Consider the following 19,741-nt stretch of genomic DNA (forward strand, 5'->3'; position numbering starts at 1 on the left):
ATAAATGTATGTGATGGGATAATAATTTCACAAAAAGATTGGAACTTTTCAGTGAGAGAGAGAGAAGAAAGTAATTTTATGAATTGACTTGCCAATTGCATGGTTTAATGTTTTATGTCTAGATTATTGACTTGTCATATTCTTCCCAATTATATAATCTTGCCTAAAAAAATTCACCAATTATTTCTACCTAAATTTGGTTATGAACTTCTTCCTCTTCAATAATACTACTATCATTTTGTATATAATTCATTTTTTTTTTTGTACTGATTTTGAATCATAAATCGAAATTGATTGTGACTGTGGTTTGTCTTGATTCTGTTGTATTTTAGTTTTGGACCCAATTAAATGGGTACTAAAGGATAAAACCCGTGAAGGGAATCCCAAAATTGGTAGTACATATTTATTTTAAATTGGTAAGAACCAGTTCCAATATTAAATTGGAACCAAATTGGGGGGTAGGTTAGGTCCACCCGGTTTATTCAAATCAAGTACTACTTTGTGTATTCCAGAACTGAAAATCAGAATCGATGGGACTGAAAACTGCCTCTGTGACCCTTTGACGCCTTGCTGGTAGATATTTGCATTTGACGAGTAGATTCTTTGTGACAAAGAAAAGATGAGTAGATTCAAAAGAATATAACGGACTCACTGCTCATTAGGGAACCTCTAAAAGCACATTAAAAATAGCGAAATTTTCTCTATTCATGTTGGGTACCTGTTAGCGACTGTACTGGGTCAAGCACCTTCATTTTTTTTTTGTGTTCATCTTCTTCTTCTTATCTAGTGATGTCGCAATTGAAATCTACCTCCTTTAGTTATTGACCAGTATGTGTCTGTAGAGTGTAGATAGATTCGACTGTAACGAGTTGTTGTTATTGTTTTCCCATTCGGCATGGTAAATTGTCATAAGAGCTAACATAATTCTATTTGATTATACTACCACATTTTCTTCTTTAATAACATAGAAACTTAGATGGAATATTCAAAAACATGACATGACCCGAAATTAAGATTCTCTAGTCATAAGAGTGAATCCAACCTTCAACAAAAAAAAAAAAAAAAAAGAGTGAATCCAAACTACTCAATACCAAATTGATGCAAGAACAAATCCTACCCCACAGTAAAATGACTAGGATACCTTTTTTACTTTTATCAACATCATACCCTTTTCATCAAATAATAGAAGGGTGTTATTGTCATTTCCAGTTAATTTGGCACTTTAGTATATGGTCAACATATTTGGCATCCTTCTTTTAAAGACTGTGGGAGGAGCGTTTCGTGCAAAAACACTTTTTATGAAAAGACAAAGTCTTGGAATGAAAAGGAAGAATAAAATCGTTTTAGGACGTCATTGTAATTTTATAAAATCACAAGGACGTCAGAAAAATACCGAAATAACAGTCTTTTTAGCAGGAACTTGTCTTCCCGTTTGATACGAAGTTACTGCAATAAAAAACACCGATTTTCGCGCTCAAGGACAAAAGAATTCTTCATCTTTATCTTAAATGACGTTTTCATCCCCCAACCGTTTCAAAATTTGAAAAAGTGTATGAAATTACTGTTTTGTCCACAACTGTCAACGGTATAATTTTGGTAACTGAGCCAAGAAAAGCAAGGTGAAGTTCCATTTTGTGTAAAGATGGACCTTTAAGCTCAAAGTTGTGAACCTCCTCTGAATTTAGGAGGCCATAAGTTTGTGTGTAAAGGTTTGTTTCCAATATGTCCTTGTTATTTATGTGTTTCATTAAATCTTTATGATCTAATTATATCATTTTGACCAATAATGTGTAGTTCTAATAAGCTTAATCAAAGCTGGAAGATTTTTGAACGTGTGGAGTATGATTGATGCATAACAACAAGTAACATAAAATGAGAACGTAGCTTATCTCAAATCGTTATCTAGTAACTAGTGCTTCGAAAATACATACTTCTCCGCAACCCATATGCTGCTAAGCCTCCTTCTAAGTGTTCAGGAGTGAGGTTAAAATGAGCGCGTTTCATCAGTGATTTTTCCTCTTTGACAACTGAACGAGGGAGCAGTAATGAAAAAGCAGTCTTCTGATTGAATCTGTTATTTGGGGAACACCTCTCAACTCTACCAAAGCTTGGGGTTAAGTCATCGATAACATTTGTATTATCAACCATTTGAACAATCATTTATGATATAGTGGCATATATCCTTGAAATAATTGAATAATACTGCTAAAAGTCAAAGTTTATTTCCAGACCTAAACGAAATGAAAGATAATTTCATTTTTTTAGAGCAACTCCTTCTCTCTTTTTATAATTTCCTTTTACTTTCTTTGTGAAATAATGATCTCGAGTTAGGTCTGGAATTGGTTTATCTTTGTATTATTTTTCTAAATAAAAATATATATTTTTTTTTTACGAAAGAGTGATCCCCATTTAGTTTTAGAGCTTTGATTTAGCTTTGGATTTTTTTTTGTTGAGAGACCTTCGAATTATTTTTCTAAATAAAATTAGAAATTGTATAAATTTGACAGGATTAGGTGGGGTAATTGGTCATTTCGTGTTTAAGTAACGTTCTTGAAACGAGTATTTTAATATGAATCGAATGTGGTGGACCCACATGTTCAAATTTCTGATTACTTCTCCAACCTCGGCGCTATAAAACTTCTTTCTCTCTCTCTTCTCTGTCTCTCTTCTTACAATCAACAACAACATTTCATGCCGCTATTTCCATGCCACTTTGCGTTTTACGAGATCCGCGCCGTTCATTAAGACAAAAACTCTTTCTCTCTCTACATTTTAAGACATATTTTAGGGTTAAATCCAATTGATAATCACAGAGAGCTTAGAGCAGCTAGCTGTCCAAGATAAAGAGAAATACACCAAAACACCACTGGTTCGTGGAGAGAGAAAGTGAAAAATCTTGGAGTTGTTTTCAATACTGAGAGAGAGAGAGAGAAATGGACGAAGAAATGGAAGAAAATTTTGAAGAAGAAGAAGATGGATTTTTGCCAGTGAAAATCGATTTGGATTACGAGTTTGATGCTTCACGATTCTTTGATTTTACTAGACAAGAATCTCCTATTGAAGCTCGAGGGGCTGAGCTCTGGTTCGATAGAGCCGGAAGTTATCCTCCTTCTCGTGAGTAGTTATCATCCTCTGGACAATCGATAGTTTTAGCTCTACTCTTTTCCTAGTTAATACATTTCTTCTGTAAGAGGAAATCTTGAAAAACTTGTTTTGTTTGCCCCTTCTTGGTTTTGAGTCTTTGATTTGATTAACTTTTGTCATCAAGAGAAAGAGGAGAAAACCCTCAGTTGTGTACATATTTTCTTGATTTGATAGTATAAGTTTTTCCTCTTTGATTTTGAGGAACAATTGAAGATGATGGAAGCTTAGAAATGATAGGAAACAAGATAAAAAAAAATCCCAAAAATGTGCTAGTCATTTATCCAACTTGCAAAAAGGCACTGTGAAATAGGTTATTATTGTGATTATCACATCAACAAGGAGTAACATTTATCACTTGTTACCCTTGTTTGGGTCAAAATCCATTTGTGGGTCCAAATGTGAAGTAACTATGGTGAACATTTACTAGATTTGAAGACATTCAGTTATGGCATGTCCTTGCAACCTCAATTTCTATAGGAAAACCCCATGCCGTAAAATCATCCTAAACGAGTCAGACATATTTGATTCAATTTCTAAAAGGAAACCACATAATTTTTATCTTTGTTGGTTAATTGATTCACATTTCCTGAATTTCTTCTATTTTTACATGTATCTTTTTCAGCTTTCATAGCCAAGTTAAAATTGGGGATTGATGTCCTCAAGGAAGATGAACCAAGTAACTCTTTGAAATCGGACGACATGGATGATGGCATATCTACCTCCACGCACTCGGACACTGGCATGGTCCTTGAGTCTTCCGTATTTAATGAAAAATTCAGAGGTAGTAGGTTTTTTAATCCTAACTCTTTTTTTTTTTTTTTTGCTTATATCAATTTATTTAGGGAAATTTAATTGCTTACTAAGTGCATGCGAACTAGTTGTTTGAAGCACAACAATTTGATTATTTTGATTACCAAGACAGCTTATTTCTAGTGCTTCCTGAATTATAGTGAAGAGACTTACCCATCCCAACCGCGTGGATACTCTGTGTTTCTTCACCTTCTTTTACTAGACACTTTAAGGATCCCATTTGGAATCAAACATTTATCTTCGATTCTGTTATTTTATTCAGCTTCATTACCCATATTAATCATGCCTGTTAACTTTCTTATCGTTGTATAGGGCTGAAATTTTATAATCACATGGAGAAAGATATTCCCAAATCCAATACTAAGAGTACTCCTAAGACAGCTCTTGCAAGGGGCTCGACGTTAATGAAACCTACAGCTAGTCAGTTGGCCAAGCAAATCAAACCACCTGGTGGCCATGGTTCCAATCGGTAGGTCTTAGTTTTTAACCTGTAAATGTATCATTTTTTTAATTTAAAAATTTGCTGTGTTCTTGGTAGTTTTTGCTCACAATCCAACTTCGGAGATGCTGCCATTTTGCTAGTTTATGATTTTCTGCCGACAATGTTAGATTTGGAATGTTTTAAATAATGTACCCAATACTTATGAAGATCTTGTTTGTGATTCTTAGATTTCCTTAACTGGAATATTGTTTACCTCTTAGTCTTAGTTTTGGTACATGCTACTTAAAGCCCTCTACTTCTATATTTCTATTTTAGCACATTTCATGACTCCAAATCTTAAATGCTCATCAAGTTTTGATATTTGACTAGGTTTCAGAAGCCATTTCTCAAGAATAGTGATAGAAGCTTGGGCAATCTCTCTTCAGTCGGAATTCAAGCTGCCAAGAGACAAAAGTTAGACGGAGGTCATTCCCTAAAAGTGGTATGAAGTCCCATTTCTAAATGTACTAATGTTTCTGTTTACTTGTTTATTTAGAATGTTTTTGGATCATAGTTACATAGAGTGCTTCTTTGGAGAGACTAAATTGGAAAGCTTTTAATATAAATATAGGTTATTCCCTTTTCTTCAAACCATTCATTCTCTGTTCAATATAAATATAGTGTATTGATGTGTACCTTCTAGTTGTGGTTACTATATAACTTGCCAATTCACTTTTTGATTTTTTAGAATAATAAGAGTTACAAGAAATTCTTTGATGCTTATTAAAATTCAATATGTGATGCTTTCTGGAACTTCTCTAATATTGGACTTTAGGATAGTCTTTTTTATACACAATTACATCCTAGTAACATTATTTACTTTCATTTCTACAACAGGTTGCGGAAAAAAACGAACAACATAATTTGATACACAAAGCACCTAAAAAGGTAAGCTTGTATTGGGAACAGTTTACTAGCACTTGCTATTTTTTACGTAAATTTTGAATCAATAAGTTTCCATTTCTTGGTCTAAGCTTCTACATTGGGTTTTCCCATTCAACTCAATAGTAAGTCATATAATTCACTACTTCTCTTGTATTCGTGCTGCAGGGTGGTACCATTGACTGTAACTTTGTGCATGGTAAGCTTAAGATTACTATTCCAAAAGAGCCTGACCTTGAAACAGCTCACAGGGCACACAGGATCAGGACCATCAGGTACACTTGCATGTTATCTGATTAATGTTTGCTTATCATATCTTTCAGACTGAAACAAAGCATTTTGAGGTACAATTTTTATTCCAAAATTTCAGGGACAAGAGTAGCTTGGATGTAAAAGAACAAGTAAAGCCAACTTCATATAGGTTTAAAGCGCGCCCATTGAACAGAAAAGTTGGTGCCTGCAATAAATATGCTACTTAATATTATGTGGACTTGCGTTTCTCAATGTTTCTCACAAGATAGTTTTCTCTTCTGCTTTATAGATTCTTGAAGGTCCTTCCTTGCCGCTCCTAAAAAAGACTACACCGCGGTTGCCCGAGTTTCGGGTTAGATTGTTTGCCTTCATTCTTAAACGAAAAATTGTTCCCAAGCTGAACTGCTTCCATAATACCACACCCAATTAATATTTCATTCTTCCTATGTTTCTTAGGAATTCCACTTGAAGACGTCGGAGAGAGCTGTGCACCAGTCCTCTGCAGCTTCATCATCCATCCCACCGCGTGATAAATCTGATAAGGTGAGACTATTGATTTTATATCATTGGTAACTGATTCAAGTCCAAAGCAATATATATAAAGTGGGCAGTTTGCATCTTGTTAGCAAAATTAGAACTTTGCAGTGCATATAGTAAAGCGGTACTGTTCGAGTTTCAAATTTTGAAACACTTCGCCATTGCAGGTAGTTCACATATTTAATGCTGGTTCAGAGACGAAAAATGGACTTACAAACTCCAAAAGGTGAGATTTATCACTCCCTTATATACTCAACTTCAATGCGCGGTATAAATTTTATTTTGGCCTAGTTACATCTGGAAAACTCCATCTATCTTTATCTAACTAACACATCAAAGTCTTCATACGTTATTTTGCCAAATATCTGGAAGTTAATATTCATCTTCCGATCTAGTTGTTTAGTTCAGAATGATGCTAATTCTCTTCGCTGTCCTCAGACCAAATACTGTAGACACTTCAAATCAGGAAGGTGTACTTACACATAACTTCAAAGCTCGACCTCTTAATAAAAAGGTAAAATAACGAATTAACGATCGCACTAACTTAATGAGTATGATATTGGTTAGTTAGAATTAAGGGCTGCGACCTCCGATTAATTATGTTGTTTGAGTGTAGATATTTGCAAGTAAAGGAGACATTGGAGTTTTCCGGAATATCAAGAGAGAACCCACAATACCCATGGTAATCCAACAGATACTTGATCCCTGATATGGTAGCATATCCATGTACAATTTGAATATCTAGAGCTTCTTTCTCTACTGATCTAGTTATTTTGCTTCACTTTAGGAGTTCAATTTTCCCACGGCTCGAAGGTTTCAGCACAATCCACCCGACCCCGTAGAACTTTTTAACAAGGTACTGTTATGGAAAATATAAGACCTTTTGTATTTCTATCTTAAATATCTCAGCTATAACCATTACTTATAAATCTTTTTTATTTCCATAAATCAGCTCTCCCTGACAACTGAACTGCCGCATAACAATGTTTCTCAGCCCAGACTGCGGCGGCCTAGCCGTATACCTAGCAAGGTTATTCTTGTTCTTGTTAACTAAAAGAGTAGTAAAACCTCTACTATATGTTTTTTTTTCTTTGGGCAGTCTTCTATGTACTTACACATGTAATTTATGTTATTTGATCTCAAGGGCTCAAAGGAGAATTCAGCAGATTATTTGCAACATGAAAATATAGTGAGTTTATTTTTTATGTCAATTATGTTCGACTAAGTATATATAAATCTCTCAAGCTGGATCCTTCTAGTGATCTGACTTTTCACTCTTATGAATTAAGGTGAAGACAATAAACACAGTTAGAGATAAAACACAAATGTGCGAGATAAAACATACATAATCTGGTGGTGTTTCGAACATACATGATGCTGGAACCAGATCTAACACGAGCAGGTAATTCCGAAAGTTCAAATCTTTTTGTCAATTTTGTTTCTTTTATAACTTTGGAGTTCGTTTTGTCAATTTAGTAGTGAATACGCTAATAGAGAAATATCTGTACGAGTATCAGTATGTGACATCTGTATGAAGTCTCAATTGCGGTTACCGCGGAAGGGCTTAGTATTATGACGATACTGTGATAGACATGTTCTCTTGCCTTAGTTAGGTTTCAAGCTTGGAATTTAAGTTCTATGTTCTCGTCTTTCCCAAATCATAAAACATATTCTTTTTTATTGAACTTGAAAATGTTTCAAGAGTTTCAACATTCACTGAGGGTTATAAAACGCCAAACTTTTTTGAACAGATAATTTTGAATCTTCTTCCAAACGAAGATTAACTGATCGATGTAACCGAATCAAAAGAATCTCCCTTTCACAAGTAACAACGAGATCAACGTAGATGAAATTCAAGGGAAGCTGTACCAGCTGACGAGTTTCTTTTGTTCGGAGTAGTACTCAAGCACATTTATCATAACTTGGAGTGATTCATGCAACTCCACTCGGAGCAGATGGTAATTCTCCTTCATTCAATAAGGATAAGGTAGTAGAAAGGCCAGAGAGTTGTACAGATTTTATGAGACATAATCTAACCTTTTACAGGATACAATTTTTCATGTTCTCTCTTTGGGTATCGTCGAATTTGTAGATTAACAGCAGATGTAATGAATATAATTCATCCTTGCGATGTTACTCAATGCTCAGAATCTATTATATGCAGGCTGCAGCATCTCTTTCTCTCTCTCTTAACTTTGAGTAAGAGGGGAGACAAAAGTTGGGCCAAAAATGTGATAAAAGAGATTTAGATAATGTCTCAGCCACCAACAAAAGTGTCATGACTTCTCATCCAACGGTTGGATTCACGTCACTTTTCTCTCTTGATGAAAACTGAGTGATTGTGATTTGTGAGCCGTTGGATGGGGATTCACGCAACTTTTGTCGGCTTCCCTTTGGCGGTTGTAAAAACTTCAGCTAGAAAAATGACAATATTTGCCTAGTATTTAGGATAAACATGAAACTGGCTGTGTTTAAAAAGGAAAAACATTTCATTAGGAGATTGAACTTCATTCAAATTTGGTATTCAAATAGTCCAAGTTGCCCTAATAGCCCTAGAAACCTTATCTGAAATCCATTCACAGACACTAATGAAGGTGGATAGTTATGATAAATCCAGCAGCAACCAGACATATATGGCATACCTGGACCATGGTGGCCCATTTTAGCTACCAGATCGGGCAGCTACGCCCAACTCGAGCTACCTTGGATTCCGACCCCCACTTACTAATAAGAAGTCTCAAGACTTGAAATAGAGCCAAGACAGGAAAAGCAATCACACGCATAGAGGAAATAAAACTCAACAAGAACAGCTGCCAGAACTTGTTAGCAGGGACATGTCAAGAACTGAGCAAAAAGACACATGAAAAATGTCAACCGAAGTCTCTTTGGGATTTTCACTTCTCATGTTTGACTACTTCATTACCAACCACGAACAATGACAATATGCAATTTCTTGACATCTCGAAGAAAAAAAAAGCAAAAAAAACATTCGCATAAACAGAAGATTAAACGATCGAGGAGAAATAAGAATGTAAACTGGAATCTTAAAATCTAAGCTAGTTAAACCCAGAAATAGTGATCTAGTCTAGCAAAATTCAACAACCAAAACGGTGGAAAGTTTACTTGTAATAAACTTTAATCAATCAAGAATCCTTGTAAAGCAAGCGTACATAATCATTAAAAGATAATTAAATTTCAACAAATGGGACCATAATGATAGAAATGAAAATTACAACAAGATTCCAAGAAAGCAAGATGAGATTTGATAATAATGAATTATAAACAAACAAATATTGAGATTACAAATATGGGTTTCTTCCATCATAAATCATCCAACAAAACTCAATTACTCTTCTTACACTTTTTAGCCTTAAACATAACAAAATATCAAAATTACATATATAAGAGAATTTCCATGAGTGTCTTTCATTCATTGTGTTTTAGAGAGAGAGAGAGAGAGAAAGAGAGTAGAGGAATCTTTTCTTCCTCACTATCTCCTACTAAGATAAGATAAAGATAAAAAGAGAAAAGAACTTGTTCTCTTTACACCACATAATAGGCCCAAATTCAATTCTATTCAATCAAAAGTTCCTTCTTTTCTTGATAAACAACATGAATTTAGAAGAAGAAAATCAAATAATCAAGAAGATTTTAAGAATAAGAAGATCCATCTTTCAACGTACCTTGACATAATATGCGCAAACTTCAAAACACTTCATCAATGTGCTATAGCTTTAGATCTCTTCTTTGCTTCACTATAAAGAACAACACCCATAACAGTAACACCGAAACCCGCCATTCCCATAACTGTTACCGGGTTTCTGAAAATCAAAACCGACACAACGGCAGCCACAGCCGCCTTAGCATTACCCAAAACCTGCAATGTCAATGCACTTGTATGCTTTGTGACTAAGAAATTAGTCAAATTTACCAAATATGCCACTGTAGCATTCCCCAACAACAAGAACACAATAAATGAATCTCCTTTAGCTTTCTCAATTGTAATCCCAAGTACATTTCCTTCAATGTAAAGGGTAAATGGTAGTAAGATCAAAGCAGCCATTGGAGCCATATAAAGTAGCAAATTCATCGAATGAAGTTTTTCGGCTTCAGATGTTAATATAATCCCTTGAACAACAGATTTCAGAGCTCTTCCAGCAGTAGATCCAATACAAACTAAAAACCCAAATAAATGAAATAAGGGTTCACTATTACTAGCCAAAACAATCCCTAAAACAACAGGTAATAGGGCTAAATAAACTCCACCAGATTCTTTCTTACAAGTTATTAAGAAAGCAAAAATTGCAGTGAAAAATGGAGTAGTTGCCCCAATTGCTTGATTAAATGAAACAGGGAGATACCTAAGTGATGTATTTCCACATACAACAGAGAAACAAAAGATCCCACTTAGGGCAAAGATCTTAAAGAACTGACGACGAGATACGATTTGTTGATATGGGACTAATTCTAAGGAGTGAATAGCAATGAGACTATAAATTGAACAAGATAACATATGAAGCATAGTGAGGAAAATAGGGTAACGATAACCATAGAAACTAAGTAGGTATTTGTTAAGAAGAAGAACACCAATGTTTGAAAAATACCATGAACCAATTATCAAAGCAGTTATTATTGTAGGAGATAAGAAACTTCCATTGTTGTTGATGTATCTATCATCTCCAGTTGGAGTTGATGGGATTTCAATTACTTGTTCTGTTTCTAATCTTGGGTTGCTTCCTCTCCTTGTTGTCCATGTTTGAGCTTCAACCATGGCCGCTGATGCTGATTCCTTTCTTTTTCTCTCTCAAAAAAATGAATTTTCTAGGTTCTGATTCAGAACTGAGAAATGGGTAAGTGACAGATTTCTCTCTCTTCCTCTCAAAAACAACCAACCAACCAACCCCTCCTCTTTCTCTCTCTCTTGTTTTCTCTCTGTCTGTCTTCTAACAAGGAAGTGAGGTTTTAGAGAGAGAAAGTAGTGAGAGAGAGAGAGAGATCAGATCTGAGAAGGAGGAGGAGAGTAGGTGATGAGGGAGAGAGGGAAGTAGATTTAATCCAACGGTTCATGTTTAGATTTAGAAATGAGAGAGATTAATAGCCGTTAGATTTGAGAGGAAGTGGGGGAAAGAAAAGGAAGCATATTTGTGAGATTCTTGGTAAAGTGAGCTTAATTTTAAGCGGGTTGGTATTTTGGTTAGGTTATTGTGTAAAATTATTTTAGTATTTTTTTTATTAGTCAAATGTTTTATTGACTTTTATATTTGACCCATTGACCAATTAAAAATCCATGTGAGAAAGACGAGTTTGTTAAAGTGAATCATACATTCTCTTCACCGTCACCATCACCACCATTGCTACAACCACCGCCGATGGTAATCAACCACCAATATTATATGTTTTTCTTCCTAACCTCTCTTCGTGTGTTTTTCTCTCTAGGATTATTTATCGAATCTTGCCATTTACAAAAAAAATATAAGTAAATTTATTGAACAAACTTCAGCAAAAAAAAAAAAGAAATTATTGAATAGTTACAACAGTGACGGGAAAAACCATTAAATTCTACGGACGATGAAGAGCTAGCCGATACATCATAGAAGTGAATCATATGGGAACCCTTCGAGAAAATATTTTCTTATTTTAAAGGGACATAAGTAATGCTTAGATTTTGATTTTAAGATTTTTGTAGGACCAACAAGGTTTTAATCAACACTTTTCTTATCTCAACAATTTTAAATCTTTGGTAAGACTATATTGCCGACACAACTTCATGTCAATTACCCACACAACTCAACTTTAGCCCTAACTCAATTTTGAGATGTTGTATTTTTTTTGCACCGAGATTGAATAACGTCAAACTATAATTAGTGGCCAATTACACTTAATTCTGTTTGAGATTCAACTGAAATAGTGCTAAAGTATGGAATCATTTTCTTACAAATAATAGGGTAGGAAATTAAGTTGGGTAAAACTCAGCTAAAGTGAATTCTCTATAGTTTCATATAGTAACTATTTTCATTTGATGAATTTTTTTTTGTTGCAAGTTCATCTAATGAATTGGGTAGGGAGCATACAATAAAGGCAAATTCATATCCTCACAAAATGGTTAATGTGATGGAAAATTTGATAGTATTTCTTTCCCAAGTAAAAGAGGGTGGAGGGGCCAGGGAAGGACATAAGAACGTGAGGCCACTATACCTCTCTCTCTCTCTCTCTCTCTCTCTCTCTCTCTCTCTCTCTCTCTAGAGGTTTGTCTGGTGGTGTTCTTTGAATTTTAGGGCCATTCAATCTCCATCTCGTCACTAGGGAATCAACCAACTTGGTATTTGTCCTCCTCCATCCATCTAGTTGTTCACATTTATAAAGAGTTTAACTGCCCAAAACCTGAACTACTAATTGTTCACCCACAGCTAACATGGGTGACCATAACTTTGTTCATCCTATGTGGGATGTTATGTTAGTAATCTCACCCACGCTAAAATTGGTCATTAGAATAATAACTGTACCAGATGATCAAGACTACTCTCGTTGTTATCTCACATTTTATTTGTTTTTACTTTTCTTAATTCAATTGTTGTGCTTGCAAAAATGTTTTTTTTTTTGGTGAAGCAGAGAAGATGAGGTGAAGCAGAAAATTTTGTTTTGTTTAGAAGAAGACTCATTAACCCCATAAACAGACAGAACAGAGTTGGAACTTGAAAGAAGCTCCTTTTCTTAGCTACTCGTCTTCCGCGTGAAAGAGAAGAAGAAGAAGAAGAAAGTTGAATTTTTCCCAATCGTTGTTAAGATCTCGAGACTCAAAAACAATTCAACATCCCAAGGTTTGATTTTTAATGATTTGTCTCTTCAAATTTTTTTTATTCTTCTTCAAATATGTAAGTAACCCTAGATCTATGTTTCTTTAATCTGGATCTAATTAGGTCGTTTATACACTTTATTTGATCTGGGTTTTCATGTTTATGCATTTTTTAGATTTGGGTATTTAGAGTTTGAATGTTATTCTTCTCTCATGAATCGTATTCTAAATTTTGATCTATTTGATTCAAGTGATGATATATTAAGCTAATCAATAAAGGTAATATTTAGGTGGTGTTTGTTTTTTTATTGGGTCTGAATCTGAATTGGCTGAACTGAATTGGAAGAATCTGAACTGACTAAATTATTTTACAAGTCAGATGTTTGGTTTCTAAATCTGAATCACCAAGTCTGAATTGAAAATTTGGCTTTTATACCCTTATTAATCTTGTTAACCAAACAACCCTTATAAGTCTTTTTTAACCAAAGAACACCCTAATTACCATTTCAATTTTTCTCACCTCTTTTCTGCTCTCTTCCATGGCTGCCGCTCCCTCTCCCCATCCCAACGATTGTCTTCTCTCTCTCTCTCCAGTAGATCAGAAGTGTCTCTCTCTCTCTCGAAGATCAGATGGTATCACTCTATTTGATTGAAGTGATGATATATTAAATTGCTCAGTTATTAACCTGAAAATAAAAGCAAAACAGTCAATCAAGACGACCTAGAAATGATATATCAAAACCAAAAAACTAGAAATTATGACATGTATGTGATCTAACCACATTGCCGTTATTTAGACAGGTATGTATTTAGACAGGTATGTGAGCACCCATCCAGGACACCCTTTTCGATCGCACTTTTAAATTCTGAGTTCGAATTATGTCATCTACAAGCATATAGACAAAGAGAAAGATACTCACTAATTCCTTTCTTAAACAACAGTCAAACTTTAAGTTTTAAAAAAAAAGCTAAAGAACATCACTTACTAATAATGAAACCACTTTGCATAATAGTTTTATCCTCAATGGCCTCAGACTATTACTTCATCCTTCTGGCGACTGATTCTCCGTTGGTTTAGATATGACTGATGAAGTAAACAATTGCTATCATATTGTACTGATGGAATGGTTGAATGATCCTTTGCGTGAGGATCGTAAAAAGCGTAAGGAGCCTGAGCCTGATAATGAAACCACTTCGGACAATAGTTTTATCCTCAATGGCCTCAGGCTCCTTACGCTTTTTACGATCCTCACGCAAAGAACCAACGGAGAATCAGTCGCCAGAAGGATGAAGTAATAGTCTGAGGCCATTGAGGATAAAACTATTATGCAAAGTGGTTTCATTATCAGTAAGTGATGTTCTTTAGCTTTTTTTTAAAACTTAAAGTTTGACTGTTGTTTAAGAAAGGAATTAGTGAGTATCTTTCTCTTTGTCTATATGCTTGTAGATGACATAATTCGAACTCAGAATTTGAAAAGTGTGATCGAAAAAGGTGTCTTGGATCAGTGCTCACATACCTGTCAAAATAATGGCAATGTGGTAAGATCACATACATGTCATAATTTCTAGTGTTTTGGTTTTGATATATCATTTGTAGATCTTCTCGATTGACTGTTTTGCAATTATTTTTAGGTTAATCACTGTGTGATTTTCGTCGAACATGACAAGCTTCTGGAATCCGAACATAGTGGAGATGATATCGTCGGACAAATAAAGGTATATAATCCTTTTGTTTGCCTTCTTTAATTTAGATTATAAATTATTTTTTGGAATGAAAAAATATACAGGGAACTGTGTTATACAACAACTTTCACATTTGTTGTGTTTGATTGGGAGTGATCTGCTGCACATCAGACACGTAGGAAACAAAAGTAATTTGCCAACCCATGAGAGTATTGTAGTCTTTGTTTGGCTGTTTAATCTCAAATTAACTAATATTTGGTGCATTAGGTCACTTAGTAGGGGAGCTGTTTGATATGTTTCAGCCCCCATGATGAGATAATGAAGTTTATATTTGAAATGGTTGAGGCTCAACAGACCCCTATTGTTTGTAGGAAAAGAACATTTATGAATCCATATGTGGGATGAGACAGCAAGAGTATTATTGTTTCTAGTGGAGCAGACTTTATTGGTAGTAATCTTGTAAATCTTCTTTTAGCAAGAGGACATATAGTTACGGTTATCGATAACTTCATTACTGGGAGTAAGGAAACTCTGGAGCCATATTATTCCAACCCTAGATTTCGATTGATTAATGAAGATGTGGTTAGTATGGTTCAACCAATTTCATTTAGGGTGGATGAGATCTACCACCTGGCTCTTCGTGCGGGACCGAGCTGTTTTCCAGTTCAAAGTATCATATCCTTGATTCTTATGTTACTTCTGTTTTAAAATTTGATAGTGGTTTCCTCTTCTTGGTTAAGAAATAAAGGTGAGTATTGTATTTTTTGCCGTTGACTTATCCTTAACCTATGTTACAAGACAAATGTGGTTGAACAATCAATATGTTGGAATTGGCGAAGGCCAGGGGCTCCCGGTTTCTTTTAGGGAGCTCTTGCGATGTTTACGATCCTATTCAACCATCTTCGAAGTTTGACTATTTCTGGAAATGCTAAGGATGAGAAGGATTGTTTAGATGAAGGGGTTAGGTCTGCTGAAACCTTGGCAGTGTTCTATGGCAAGCGATCAAATCTTCAGGTAAATTTTTACGCTTTAAATACATGAGCTGAAGTTAGATAGCTTGTATCTTTAAATACATCAGCTGAAGTTAGATAGCTTGTATCTTCTTTGTTCTTTTTGTGAAGAGATAAACTTGTTTGCCCTTTTTACAGGTTCGTATAGGTCGTATCTTTGATACTTATGGGCCAGGGATGCCCTTGAAGATGGACGTATTTTTGGCAAAGTTGTTTCGCAGGTTTTTCATCTCTCTGTCTCTCCATCTGTTGTCTTTGACAGTGAAGTGAAAATGAGAGGGTTTGAGGAATAATACCAACAACGGGCTACAACATTATCTCACTTATATTTTACGAGTCCCTTGTAGGTGGTCCGTGATGAATTTTCTGAAAGTCATTTTGGGAAGCAGAAACGAAGCTTCTAATATGTGTCTGAATGTCTGATTTGGTAATTTTTTGATTCATCTTCCATAACTAATATTTAATTGGTCATGCTTGTTTCTGGATACCACGTCTCAGGTTTAGGTATCAATTCACAATCACAATGTGTCTGACTTGGTAATTTTTCATTATGTAATAAAACATATAAATCTGATATTACTAACTGCAAAATTAAAACTTATCAGGTAGCTGGACTTGTTGCCTTTATGGAAGGTGACCATGATGGACCCTTCGACTTGCGTTACCCTGAAGTGATCACTCCGTTGGAGCTGTCTCAGGTTTGTGTTTTCTTCATCTGACGCTTAATTTTTCTTTTATTGTGATGGGTTCTTTTTTTGGTGATGGCTTGGAATGAGCATTATTTTTTTGGCGACCTCTGTGAACAGGCTGTGGAAGGAGCTGTTGTAAGGGCACGCCGCCAACACAATGAAGCTGATGCTGGCACGAGGAAATCTGACATTACCGAAGTCGGAGTGGACGTGCACTCGGGGCATAAAATCAAAAACTGGAAGAAGGCCTACAGCTTATAGAGGCAGATTTTTTGAAGCAAATATATGAAGAGGGGTAACTGTTTACTGGGCTAGTTTGTTCAGAGATATTACTGAAGTGAAATACAGTATACTAGTTAGGCTGCATGTTTTTGTTTTAGAGATACCATAATACATTTCGACCCGTACAACAAGTGGTTGTCTTTGTTCTTTCGATGCGTCTTTGCTAGTGTTGTTGGCGAATTGTGTCATGGCATCAAATTTTTAAATGCAATATAATTTGCTGCTAGTATAAGTTCCATCATACTATCTTGCTTCACGAATGTTTATATAAACATATGAATGCGAAACATATGAATACAAATAACACGAAAGAGAAGTATTTTAATTGCAATATAATTTGCCGCTATGTTTATATAAGTTATTTTTTTAATTGCTAGTTTCTTGAGCTCCTGGAAGTATGCGCTCAGTGTGTGTGTGTGGATCATACAGATGTACAAATAAAGATGGCAACAAATAGAGAAACCTACTAGGATTAGAAATCTCAACTTTGTTATCTTCCTTTTCTATTTAAAAGGTCGGTAGGTTGAAGAAACAGAGAGTGGAAAAATAAATACAGTAGAAGAAAACACTTAAACCCTTGTTCAATGGCAAAAAATATTCGAGGTGGTGCGACTACTTCTCCGGCTCTCACAGGCACTGCCGATGCTTCAATTCTGGTGAATGTTTATGTTAGCGAGGAAGTAATGATTGATATAATGAGCAGACTACCTGTAAAGTCGCTTATGCGATTCAAGTGCTTAAGTAGAAGATGGTTTTATTTGATTTGACAAGATAAACACTTTATTTCGTTACACTTTTCTCGATCAAAATCAAATCGACAGCTCCTTGTCACTTCAGGTACCTACGACACTACATCAAAATTTTTTACATTAGATTTGTTAAAACTTCTCACGGACTAAATCACAATACCTCTGAAAGCAGGTCCGGGTAGTCGCATGCTTAGACTTGTTAATGGTTTGTTATGTTTCATTGATCAAACAATGGTTGGGTTTGTATTTACAATCTATCCACAAGAGAAGAAACACCATGGATGAGAAGACCAAATATCGCAAAAAAAAAAATCCAACTATACGTTTGAATTTGGATTCGATCCAGTTACTCAGAAACATAAAGTAGTATATTTGTTTAGAGAACGCGAAACCTATAATCAAGGTTCTGATCATCATGAGGTACTAAAATGTGAAGTATTGACAGTTGGTGAAAATTATTGGAGAACGAAAGAAGATGTCGCCCTACCTAAGTGTGTCTTAAATGGAGAACCCTTTTACTCGAATGGTTCTTTATATTGGTGTGTAAAGCCACCAACATATAGAATTCCGGGTATGGAATTGATTAGATGTATAGTAGTATTTGATGTTGGAAAAGAGAAGTTCAGAATAATCAAATACCCTGATGTTGTTGTCAGAGATCCTAAAGGGTTTGTTGGTAAAAGTTATTATATCGATGTTTTATTAGAAGGGATCGATGGACGATTAGTACTAATAGATAAACAGTATCGTGATGGTCAAAACAAGGTGAAAAAGATGAAGATATGGATGATTGATGATGACAAGGAGAATAATACTATTAATTGGATTGGTGAAGAAACGATTTATCTGCCGCCTCTCAATGGGAGAAAATGCATCAATTGGTCTTTTGCATCAATTACAGACTTCTTAGTGATAACATGTGACTATTTTGAAGACACCCCATCGCACTGGGAGGTTTATCTTTACGACATGAAGAAGAAGGTGATTGAATTTAGTAGACTCCTGAGGTTGGGTCAATTCAAGGAGGTTTTGCTGTATCCTTATTTTCCCAAATTATCTTTCTTTACGACTAGTATTTATCCAGTCTGTGCTACCGATACTACCACCACCAAGATTGATAAATAGACAGTCACCATGACCACCACTTAAGATTGACGCAGTATATCATAAAGACACTATTCTATAAGCTTGGCTGACACCTTCGAAGAGGAGAAAACAAAAATGAAGAATTTTGATAGAGGGAGATTTTCAGAAGATTTTCTGTAAATCTTTGATATCTTCAAATCAAGTATTTCATTAGTTTCATATTTGTCTTTAATAGAGCACTAATATTTTAAGTAGTTTTATATTTTCAAGAAATTTTTTGAGTTTGAGATTTTTACTATTTTATTTATTTGGAAGTTGTTATTAGTATTTGATTAGGTTTAGGAAAGTAGTATTTTATTTATTAGAAATTGTTAATTAGAGTCTGTTTAGGTTTAGGTGTCGTTTGGCAACCAGAAGTAGAAGTACTTTTGCTTGTAGTAGAAGTTCTTTTGCTTTAAAAAAGTAAAAAAATTTTAAAAGTATAATTGGCAAAAATGTTACTTATAAGTAAAAAAGTCAAAAAGTTAGTTTGGTAACTCAATTTACTTTTGATAATTTTATTTTTCTTTCTCATAGAGATACTTGATTTTAATTTGAATTTATTCATGATTTCCACGATTAGTCTTGTATACGAAGTAGTGGTGATATTGGTAGTAGTGGCGGTGTCATGAAGGTATAGTTATGGGTTGTGGTGGTGGTTGAGGTTTGATGGTGGTGGTGGCAGAGAGGTATAATAGTGGCAGAGGTGGTGGTGGAGGTATGATGGTGGCGATGGTGGTGGAAGAGATGGTGGAAGTACGGTGGTGGTGATGGTGGAAATACGGTGGTGGTGGCGGATAAGGTATGTGAGTGATAGTGACAGAGTTATGGTGGTGGTGGTGGAGGTGGCAATGGTGGTGCAAGTATGGTGGTGGTAACGGTGGAAATACGTTGGTGGTGGTGGATAAGGTTTGTGAGTGATAGTGACGGAGTTATGGTGGTGGTGGTATGGTGATGGTGGTAAAGGTAGTGGATAAGATATGTAGGTGGTAGTGATGGAGGTATGGTGGTGGTAGTGGTGGTGAAGGTACCGTGGTGGTGGTGAAGGTATGGTGGTGGCGGCGGTGGTGGTGAAGGTACGGTGGTGGTGGTGAAGGTACGGTGATAGCGGTGGTGGTGGTGGAGCTACGAGGTGGTTGTTGTCGAGGTGTGGTGGTGTATGGTGGTGGTGGTGGTACGTAGGTGGTGGTTAAGGTGTGGTGGTGCTAGTTGAGGTAGGGTGGTGGGGGAGGTGCAATGCTTGTTGTGGTGGTGGTGAGGGTAGAGTGGTATGGTTGAAGTTTAGTTGTGGTAGTGGAGCTGAG

General features: G+C 35.5%; 3 protein-coding genes across 26 annotated transcripts; 2 read left to right on the top strand and 1 right to left on the bottom strand.

The window, feature by feature from the left end:
• Positions 1–2,591: 2,591 nt before the first annotated feature.
• Positions 2,592–8,269, top strand: LOC147535156 (protein TPX2-like). The gene is made up of 17 exons (XM_086646214.1): positions 2,592–3,114; positions 3,767–3,925; positions 4,267–4,423; positions 4,766–4,877; positions 5,273–5,323; positions 5,486–5,592; positions 5,688–5,766; positions 5,859–5,921; positions 6,026–6,112; positions 6,274–6,332; positions 6,545–6,620; positions 6,723–6,788; positions 6,894–6,962; positions 7,059–7,136; positions 7,251–7,295; positions 7,396–7,508; positions 7,858–8,269. Exons 1-16 carry the CDS (start codon positions 2,934–2,936, stop codon positions 7,453–7,455), a joined length of 1,449 nt encoding a protein of 482 aa, XP_086502340.1. The 5' UTR covers positions 2,592–2,933; the 3' UTR covers positions 7,456–7,508; positions 7,858–8,269.
• Positions 8,270–9,362: 1,093 nt separating this feature from the next.
• On the bottom strand, positions 9,363–11,275 carry LOC147535157 (Nucleotide-sugar transporter family protein). Its single transcript, XM_086646215.1, has one exon. The coding sequence runs from the start codon at positions 10,875–10,877 to the stop codon at positions 9,825–9,827; it is 1,053 nt and encodes a 350-aa protein (XP_086502341.1). The 5' UTR covers positions 10,878–11,275; the 3' UTR covers positions 9,363–9,824.
• A 1,182-nt stretch (positions 11,276–12,457) lies between these two features.
• Positions 12,458–16,789, top strand: LOC147535158 (UDP-glucuronic acid decarboxylase 4-like). 24 transcript variants are annotated; one of them, XM_086646219.1, is made up of 11 exons: positions 12,677–12,924; positions 13,494–13,700; positions 14,347–14,438; positions 14,532–14,615; positions 14,687–14,770; positions 14,850–15,257; positions 15,378–15,596; positions 15,731–15,813; positions 15,940–16,019; positions 16,198–16,290; positions 16,399–16,789. In XM_086646219.1, the coding sequence occupies exons 9-11, from the start codon at positions 16,008–16,010 to the stop codon at positions 16,540–16,542; spliced, it is 249 nt and encodes an 82-aa protein (XP_086502345.1). In that variant the 5' UTR covers positions 12,677–12,924; positions 13,494–13,700; positions 14,347–14,438; positions 14,532–14,615; positions 14,687–14,770; positions 14,850–15,257; positions 15,378–15,596; positions 15,731–15,813; positions 15,940–16,007; the 3' UTR covers positions 16,543–16,789. The 24 variants fall into 24 exon arrangements, with proteins under 24 accessions (XP_086502342.1, XP_086502353.1, XP_086502355.1 ...); XM_086646220.1 differs by having other exon boundaries at positions 14,850–15,252; positions 15,381–15,596; XM_086646216.1 differs by having other exon boundaries at positions 12,458–12,924; positions 14,532–14,770.
• The last annotated feature ends 2,952 nt before the right edge of the window (positions 16,790–19,741 follow it).

This window comes from Eschscholzia californica, unplaced genomic scaffold, assembly GCF_041429995.1.
Source record: "Eschscholzia californica isolate CP2 unplaced genomic scaffold, dmEscCali1.0.p SCAF_6, whole genome shotgun sequence".
Taxonomy (NCBI): Eukaryota; Viridiplantae; Streptophyta; class Magnoliopsida; order Ranunculales; family Papaveraceae; genus Eschscholzia; species Eschscholzia californica.

Coding starts and splice junctions, on each gene's coding strand:
- LOC147535158 (XM_086646216.1), top strand. Junction 16,291..16,398: donor CTCCGTTGGAGCTGTCTCAG/GTTTGTGTTTTC, acceptor CTCTGTGAACAG/GCTGTGGAAGGAGCTGTTGT.
- LOC147535156 (XM_086646214.1), top strand. CDS start 2,934: ATGGACGAAGAAATGGAAGAAAATTTTGAAGAAGAAGAAGATGGATTT. Junction 4,424..4,765: donor GGTGGCCATGGTTCCAATCG/GTAGGTCTTAGT, acceptor ATATTTGACTAG/GTTTCAGAAGCCATTTCTCA. Junction 5,324..5,485: donor TACACAAAGCACCTAAAAAG/GTAAGCTTGTAT, acceptor TTCGTGCTGCAG/GGTGGTACCATTGACTGTAA.
- LOC147535157 (XM_086646215.1), bottom strand. CDS start 10,877: ATGGTTGAAGCTCAAACATGGACAACAAGGAGAGGAAGCAACCCAAGA.